Below are 8,913 nucleotides of genomic sequence, written 5' to 3'. Positions count from 1 at the left end.
CTCAAAACCCTCTCGGTAAAACACCAACATCCCAGATGATTCAGGCAGATAGATAGACAGACACTATTTTAATCCCCATTCTTTATGTCTTTGAGTGTGCTTATTTGTGTGTATTAAGTATAGAGTATAGAGTAAGTATGGTGGATGTTTGAGTGTGGGTGTTTAGGGTTTACATGTGCATGTGTTTTTATATTATTGTTGTATTGTGTTAATGTGATCCTCTTCAGCAAATCCGGCGCGAGCTGCTGGACTCGCAGCTGAAGGTGGCCTCCCTGCAGGACATGTCCCTGCAGCTGCTGGTCCACGCGGTGGGACAGGACTGCCTGGAGGCCAAGGAGAAGGTCCACGTCATCGGCAACCGGCTCAAGCTGCTCCTCAAGGAGGTGTCCCGCCACATCCGCGAGCTGGAGCGAAACTTGGACATCACCAGCAGTCAGCAGGTGCCTCTTCTCACCCTCTGATTGTTTTGTTTCTCCTCTTTCATCGTCCATTTCTCCCCTCACTTTTGTTTTCGTCAGGCTTTGCCGCTATTAACCTCTTTAGGCCCAATCCCATTTCTCAGCCCTTCCCCTACCCCATGTCCCTCGAAACAGAGTGCCATGGCATAAGGGTGAGAATATTCCTCTTGGAAATTATTGTTTTAATGTTAAACTCCCTACAGTATTAATGCCAAATTTTGACATCAACGAGTCTCTCGGTGTGCTTGTGCTGTCATGTTTATCCGGTGTGCCTGGTGTATGCTGGGACATTTCTCTTACCCCTTCGTTTCAAGTGTGGTCCTGAAAAATCTTGTTGTCCTGAAAAAGGCTGTGGAGCCCTACCACTTATCCCTACCCCTCCATCCAAAAAATTATTGGGATACCCCTTCTTCTAACCTGAATGTGCAAAACGAAGGGGAAGGGGTAAGGGGTAGAAATGTGATTAGGCCTCAGAGTCTTCATCTTCATCTTCAATTGAGACATAAATCTACATTTGCCAGTAATAAGCTATATTTGTTTTGTAACCGAGTTCATTCTCATCTATCTATAAATTGCAGACACGTCTGTCTGTCTGTTATTCGCATATCTCTCGAACCGTTTGTCTGATTGATTTCAAACTGGCAGGTGTCTTGAGTACGTCCAGTGTCAAGTTTGACGTTGTTTGGATAAGCAATGCAAAATATATTGTTAAATATATAAAAGAAGCACACATTGGCTTTCTCCGCTCTACTGTATCCACTCTCACACACCACTGTAGGCTCGCATCTGTTGAACCGTTAGTTCGATTGATTTCAAACTTGACAGGTTTCTTGCTACAGGCACGAGTAAGTGCAGTGCCAAGTTTAACGTTATTTGGATAAGTAATGCAAAAGATCATTAAATATTTCGGTAAAAGAAGCACACATTGGCTTTCTCTGCTGTAGCCATTCCCCCATAGCACAGCGCAGGACCAGAGAAGGGGGTAAGCAGAGTTTTGGCAGCACTGAATCATGGGTCAAGATGTAAGATGTTCATCAACAATAAAGACTCCCTGCAGTTTGCTTGCATAAAATGATTCAGCGGATTTTGTAACAATACGCTATCAAACATGGGAAGCCAATGCAGTGGTTATTCAAAATGACGTAAACATTATGTGCAATAAACTACAACTTTGAATAGCCCATGCTACTTTGAACTTGAGACTTTGATTATACCAATGACAATTCTGACTGCAAGGTCCCAAATTGAAACGAGCGATAGGCTAATGGTCCTGAATTTAAGGATGTTTCAGAATGCCACAGAGCTAGACAACACCACATTGTAGCAAATTTCATATGATGATGCATCATTCCACAAAATGGTTTGTGTTCTCTATCAGTAAGTTATTCAAGCTTAAAGGGGAACTTGGCAACTATTTCAACGTAATAAACCCGTTTAGAAATCATTTGGATGGTTAAATGACCTGTTCCGGTGAAAATGGTGACTTTCCCCGCTGCGCCTAGCGTCCACAGGCGGAAAACCAACCTTGCAACATTGAGACCACCGTCCCGAAAAGAGAAGTGAGAAACAAGAAACTCGTTTTAAATCGTGTTTCTTACCTTGTAACATCCACATAGTTCTGCCAAACTTATGCTAACGGTTCGCTAGCTTGTAAACAAATCCATGTGCTTTATCGTTACCTTTTCCCACAGTTTGAAATAAAATAATGTATAATTTCAACAGCAGAGGGGGAAATCCTGCCAAGTTTCCCTTTAACAATAAACTCATAGTCTTAACTCAAAACAGCTGTTAGGCTTATGTAATTTTGATCTGTAAAAATGTCACTTGCAGCCATGCCTAAATTCTGCCTACTGCACATTATTATAGGGTAATATATTATGATATAATATTCAGTATTAATTGTTGAATGCCTAGCTGGAATGATGTTTTTCCCTATCATCCTATTTTTAAAGCAGGCATACCTGCGGACAGGGTAGGAATTTCACGGCGGCCACGACGGCCATGGCCGTCGTAGCCCCTTGCATTGGCCGTGAGGCCCCTTTGAAAATCAGAGGTTTACAGGCCGCGGTGGCCTTGGTGCCCCCTTCTTTCAATATACTGCTTTGCGTCCTACTAATAGCGATTTTTATTTAGCCTGTGGCCTGTCAAAATAATCTTAGCATTCACGGCGCAAATTAATTTAGTCTTTTACGCAGTGGAGAAAGTGACAGAGCAAGAAAGAAAGTGCGTCCAAATTCACCCTTTTCAGTTGAACTACTCGCGAAGTAGCCTATTCATCACACAGACATCACAAGTATCACATGAAAGAGCTTTTTCCTCAGCTTTTAAACGATGTTAGCCGATAATTGCTGTGTTGAACGGTTCGCGAGAAAAGTAAATAATATAATTCAATTTAATCATACATTCTACTGAAGGTTTTGCGTCCCATGATCTCCCTACCCATTCATCTCGGTGGAATACTTTACGAACCCTTCTTTTAACACATGACAAACCATATATCAGAATAAACAGGAGACCTTACCGAACACAAAGGCGTAAAGCAGTCCCCTGCAGTCCCCTGTAGTCCCCCAGTTAGCCGTTCCAGAGTAATCCAGTTTTGAATTTGCAGTAAAGTTCGACATACATGGATGTCTCCAAATTTGGGCTTTTACATTGTTCCACATGATTTCATAACGGGCCAAATACAAAATAAATGTTACAAATATCGCCTAGATATTGGTAAATCAGAGGACAGCTGACTAAGAGTTTGTGAAAGTAGCCTTAATGATCACAAAATGCTAAGCATGCATCTAGGCTATTTGAGTTTCTTAAAGCTGAGCTGTGCTTAAATTGTTCAATACTTGATTTCTTACATAACAGGCCAAATATAAAATAAATGTTATATATAGCCTATATATCTGTAAATATTAGATGATCAGATGATTTACAGTTCTATGTAATATGTCATGTTTCATGTTTTTGTAATGTTTCATACAGTGATGCAGGTCTACTGCAGTGAATAGGCTAAATACAACTTTGATCATTTTTATAGCCTACTACTGTAGGCTATAGTTAACTTTGGCCTTGGTGCCCTGACATGTGGCCTTTGTGCCCCCCACCAAATATGCCCAACTGAAGGCCAAGTGGCCTTGCCCCCGGAATGGTGAAATTCCAAGCCTGCCTGCGGGTATGTAATTGGGCTACGGGTTTTCTACAAGAATGGCATGTTTGAACGGGCATTGCACTAGTAATTTAAATTATCTTTTCAAGAGCTTTGCAAAGTGGGTTAAAACTTCTGTTTCTAGTTAGGTCTGTCTCTAAAACAGCCACCTGATTTCATATTTTGTTGTTTTGTTTGTGCATTCATGTGCTCCTCATTTTTTCTCATAGGACCTGTCCTCGTGGTCATCTACCGATGAGCTGGACACGTCTGGGTCCCAAAGTCCAGTGTCCGGGGCCAGCACACCCAGTCGCCGGCGATCGGTAATGTACACTCCTTCCGTTTTGTACTGCCCTCCTCCGTCCCCCCCCCCCTTTCCCTCAAGAGCAGGAGAGTTACAGCTGTCACCTGAGAGACCTGTAGGCCAGTCACCCGAATGTCCAAACCCTCAGTCCGTTTAGCTCAGTCACTCCCAGCTCCTGGAATGTCGCCAGAAACCCGAAGATACGTGTCTACCACGCCACTGTGACCCTCACGCAGGTCCCCTCCCTTCCAGATGTCAACCTTTAACCCTGTCCTCCAGTGACCTTGACCTTGGCCTCCAGCATGTTCCCACCCACCCCCCCTCCACTGCTGAAGAGTGCTGATTGCTCCTGATCGCTCCTGATCTCTTTAATTCCCTTGCTTCCAACCCAAGTGAATCAACCCCCATCCTACAACCCAACCTACAGATCAGTGTATCTGTGCCCTTGTCCCTCTTTAACTCTCTCTAGTGTCTTTTAGACCCCTGTTAGAGAGTGGCCAATGGATACTGGCTTTCTGTCTGTCTCAAACACAATCTGTGATTGTGCCAACACTTAAGCATGAACCACCATATTACCATAGATTCCCTTGTCACCAATACAAAGACTAGCATGTGTATTGATGTACACTGAGGAACTAAACATGGCCCGATTGCAGCCAGCATGTAGTTGTCCATGTGTGTGTTGTGTTTTGCGAAGCCAGTCTCCTGCCCTCCTGTATAGATCCCAGGCCTCAGTTCCATCTGCCTCTGGAGCTCTTCTCTCATCCCTCTCATTGGTTTTTGGGGGTTTCTCTCATCGGGTAGCTTTGTCTTGATTTGTCTGGACTGAAACATTCTTTCTTTCTTTTACCCCCCTGTTCATTGCAAACAGCCCCGGGGTAAAAGTAGCGGGGGCCAGGCCGGACCCCCAGAGAGCGGCCCGCCACACAGGTACCTGTCTCCTGGTTTCTAGAACCCCTAGAAGATCATGGAACCCGGGCCATGTTCTCAGCAGAAAACTTTTAGACCTGCAAAACCAGAACTACAGTAGAAACTTCAGCAGAACATCCATATGAGTTCTTTAGCTAATGCAGTATATTATGCCTAATTTTGCTGTGCTTGCACTGAAACTCACCTATAAACACTGCAAAGGAACAAAAACAGGTGAAAATATGCTACATGGTTCAGAGCAAGCATGGAATAGATTGATCTGAAGAATCAAAAAGGTGATATCTGCAATGAGCATCATGCCAGTGGCCTCCATGATCTTCTATAAATCTAGACCACTAAAGTAGGGCTCTAGCGTAGCTCCAGCCGGTGAACACAGACTCACAGACCAGCAGGAGCGCTACTCTTAAAGGGCTTCTTTCTCTCTCTCTCTCTCGCTGTCCCGCTCTCTGTCTCACTGTCCAACTGCTGCCCTGGACTGCAGCTTTGCCCAGTCCTCACTCTCAGCTTTCTCAGTGGCCGTCAAGCTCGCAGCTCAGGCTTCTTCACAAATCTTCAGTCAGCAGCACGCTAGGGAACGCCAGAGAAAGCCAAAAAGCGTCTGCAATGAACAACGTGTCGGTCGCATTCACTTTCTCTTCGTTTCACTACTCTGTCCTCTCTGTCTTGTCTGTGGCATCTTCTCTAACTGATTTACCCCACCCCATCTCTCCCCGTGCTCCAGCCATCTGCGCCCCCCCCCCCCCCCCCCGCCCCCTGCATTTCTCACCCTCTTTAGGGGTGTCAAGGTTGTCTGCTGACCCTCAGAACACACTGGAGCTCACATACAGAAAGATGTCCTCAGAATGAGGATATACTTTCATTTTAAAACTCCTTTCTGTGTGTGTGTGTGTGTGTGTGTGTGTGTGTGTGTGTGTGTGTGTGTGTGTGTGTGTGTGTGTGTGTGTGTGTGTGTGTGTGTGTGTGTGTGTGTGTGTGTGTGTGTGTGTGTGTGTGTGTGTGTGCGTGCGTGCGTGCGTGCGTGCATATACTTGTGTGTGTTTGTTTATGTGGATGTTGTCATAATGGCTGGCCGTGACAGCATGATAGATAGTCACAATATTTCTCCTTTAGGTGATGTATTTCCATAAGGAAGACTGGCCTTGTTACTCAGTAGAGGGTAATGACTAACTCTGTCAGTCACCGGGTGGTAACGGGAGAAGAGGACTGGCTGTGTTATTGGATGGGAGAATGTGGCCACTTTTCTATAAGAGAAATGATTGTTTATGTGGATTGGCTGGTTGTTGTGCTGAGTCAGTGGAGTTCTCGGGGAAGCCACCCTGTGTGCTTTTGGAGAGTGAATGTCCTTCATGTGCCTCGTGTCCCCTGGAGCAACTGCTGCAAGCTTTGTTTCCCCTCTTGGACTCTGAGCATGAGCATTGACCCTGGAGCTGCAGGAGAGGTCCTTGTCTTCTTTCTGCTACTGCAGGCTTGCATTTCCCCTCCAGCTAACTACTGAACAAACAACCAGTGTTGTGCTTTGTTAGTGTGACCAAAGAAACATATAACATGCAACATCTGTGGCCTTGTGATATCTCAGAAACAAAACATGAGTGTCACTGAATTGTGGTAGGTTCCTCTGTAGAACAGTGTTGTGTTAGACCAGTGTTAGGTTTTGTGTTTAGGTAGCTTTGTGTTAGAAACTGAGAAAATTCAAAACTAATGTGATAGAACTGTCTCCACAAATGAAGATAAAAAATAAAAAATCCTATAAATATAGCATACAATACTGTACATTAGTGTACATTAAGATAGTGACATAAGACTCATGAAAATGTGTTGCAGAGTTAGCAAAATGGCTAACACCCACAAACAAAACAAAACCGCAAAGCCTTGCTGGTGTGATCTTTCACTGGAATGCTTAAGAGCTGTTTAATAGCATGCATTTTCATTCTTGGACTAACTTTAACAACATAACAGACTCAGTACAGGAGCCCGTACAACAGAAACCGTAATTTCCTGTCAGGTGTACATGTGACAGGCCGTGAGGTGGATTGAAGCAAACCTGGTCTTGTCTTTTACTCTGCTCCCTTACTCAGGGTACTCAGCGCCGTTGGATCCGCTTCCTCCCGTTCTGAGGGGATTGTATCGTCGTGGCGACGGGGCTCGATGGTCCAGCGCGTGTTGTGGACGGCGCTGCCCCTCCAGCTGCTTCTGTTGCTGCTGCTCCTGGCTCTGGCCTGCCTGGTGCCCTCCGGCGAGCACCACTACAGCTGCTCCCAGTCCAACAATTTTGCCCGCTCCTTCCACCCCATGCTCAGCTACACCAATGGGCCACCGCCCATCTGAGCTCCAGAAGGTAGCAAAGGAGGAAGAGAAAAGTGGGGGGGGAGTGAGAGTTTATGGAGATGCCACTACACTGTCAGTTCATAACAATAGTGAAGAAAGCCAACTGGCCTATGTATACCATGACTACCCACACTCTCCATCTTGTGTCAGTGTTCAGACTAATCTTTGGGGATGTGCTGAAGTGCACCTCTCTGAACTACTATGTGGGCCAAGTGGCTACAAGTGCTACATGAACATATCTTCCACTCTTCTGATGTATGCGAATGAGTGCAGTACTGGATATAGAGTGTAAATCGCTGCTGTTGAAGGTACAACACGGTTGCCATTCATGTCATAAGGCCTATGTTTTTCATGTGCTTTTTTTAATGGAAAGTATTGTCAGTTAAGTTCCACACAAAAAAACTATATTAAGCCTGTGGATCAGTTGAAAATATATGAATAACTATTAAAATATTAAGAATTATATTGCAATTATTTTTTACATGTATTTTTTTGGCATGCTGTTATAATCTTTTATTTTAAAAATGTCATATACTTATACTGTCGGAACTTGTCATTGTGAAATGTTGATTTATGCTGTCAACTAACTTAATATCGGACTCGAGAACTGAATCATGAATATTATATGAATAACCACAGCCATTGTGGAAGATATATTTATGTATGTACAGTTTGCTAAGGCCTAACAACCTTTGCATTTTAAATACATAACAATATACATAACATGATATATGCTTTCTGTGTGTTTGTGAGATGACTATAAACTAAATTGCGCATTCTTGTCTGTGTGGGACAACTGGTGCCGCTGTACAGTATCACTCAAGCAATGTCCTGCCAAGGACTAACTCTGAGACACACACAACAACACTTAGATAACCAAATAGTACTAACTCAATGAAAGTATTGTGCAGATTTTTGAAATGAAGAATGAAATGAATATTGTTTTGAAGTTGTGCACTTAGGCCATGCTCCCTTTGGGCCAACGTTGTGTATCAATTTGATCATTTAGTCCTTGACCGATGACTTGCTTTACCTCAAATGTCTACAAATAGTCTCAACATTTTGATATATTTCGGGCCAGTTATGTGCCTTTTATCATACCCATTGCCAGCCACAATTCTGTATAACCTTTTCTGATATTTTGCTTAAGGGCGTACTCACACTGTGCCATCCGTACGTTTGGCCCCTAAAGTCCGGTTCGTTTGACCAGTGTGATTGCTCCGTAGGCTACCGTAACTTACGGTACCGCATGGTATGCTTATCCGCCTGAGGAGGTGAACTCGGGCACGGGACTGGGCCTATGCGAAGATTCTAACGCACAGCAGCTTAACCGTGCCTGGGTACAGTTTGATAGTATGCACGCATTGCAGACCAAGAACGGGAGTGAACCGTACTTTGACACAGTACAAGTGAACCGTGCCGAGTACACCCAGACAGAAAAAGTACTTGGGGTTTGTCAGACATCACTGAAACATGATAGGCACATAAACAAAAATTAAGCTCTTTTTGACTTCAAAAACACTTAAGGTAGGCTTGGTATATAAAATGTCTGGTTGAGGATCAGTAGTCCAATGCTGTGAGGCTGTTTCTACTCCAAAGGTAATAAGAAACTAAATAGTTCATAACCCACATGGCATTGTAGAGTCCAGGAGGACTAGGTGATTTTAAATCAAAATCTGACTGTTTCTGTCAAGAATGGCTAAAATTGGTGATGGTTAAATAGACAGTAATCCCAAACTACACTTCAAAATCCACTC

General features: G+C 44.0%; 1 protein-coding gene across 5 annotated transcripts in view; it reads left to right on the top strand.

Annotated features, from left to right (window-relative positions):
* The window catches only part of syne1b (spectrin repeat containing, nuclear envelope 1b), a 107,144-nt gene extending 99,260 nt beyond the window's left edge, over positions 1-7,884 (top strand). For all 5 annotated transcript variants that reach the window (XM_076299214.1, XM_076299213.1, XM_076299212.1 and 2 more), the window contains 5 exons: positions 1-15; positions 228-440; positions 3,828-3,920; positions 4,773-4,831; positions 6,907-7,884. The exon at positions 1-15 is cut by the window's left edge and continues 114 nt beyond it. In XM_076299214.1, coding sequence (XP_076155329.1) covers positions 1-15; positions 228-440; positions 3,828-3,920; positions 4,773-4,831; positions 6,907-7,156 — 630 coding nt within the window. In that variant the 3' untranslated portion in view covers positions 7,157-7,884. The remainder of the gene's footprint in view (positions 16-227; positions 441-3,827; positions 3,921-4,772; positions 4,832-6,906) is intronic.
* The last annotated feature ends 1,029 nt before the right edge of the window (positions 7,885-8,913 follow it).

Source organism: Alosa pseudoharengus, unplaced genomic scaffold (assembly GCF_046254945.1).
Source record: "Alosa pseudoharengus isolate Yale_2024_CS ecotype anadromous, Long Island Sound unplaced genomic scaffold, YU_APseudo_1.1 YU_APseudo_1.1_scf_22, whole genome shotgun sequence".
NCBI classification, from domain to species: domain Eukaryota; kingdom Metazoa; phylum Chordata; class Actinopteri; order Clupeiformes; family Clupeidae; genus Alosa; species Alosa pseudoharengus.
The sequence above is the reverse complement of the archived record's forward strand: the minus strand, read 5'-3'. Positions and strand labels throughout refer to the sequence as shown.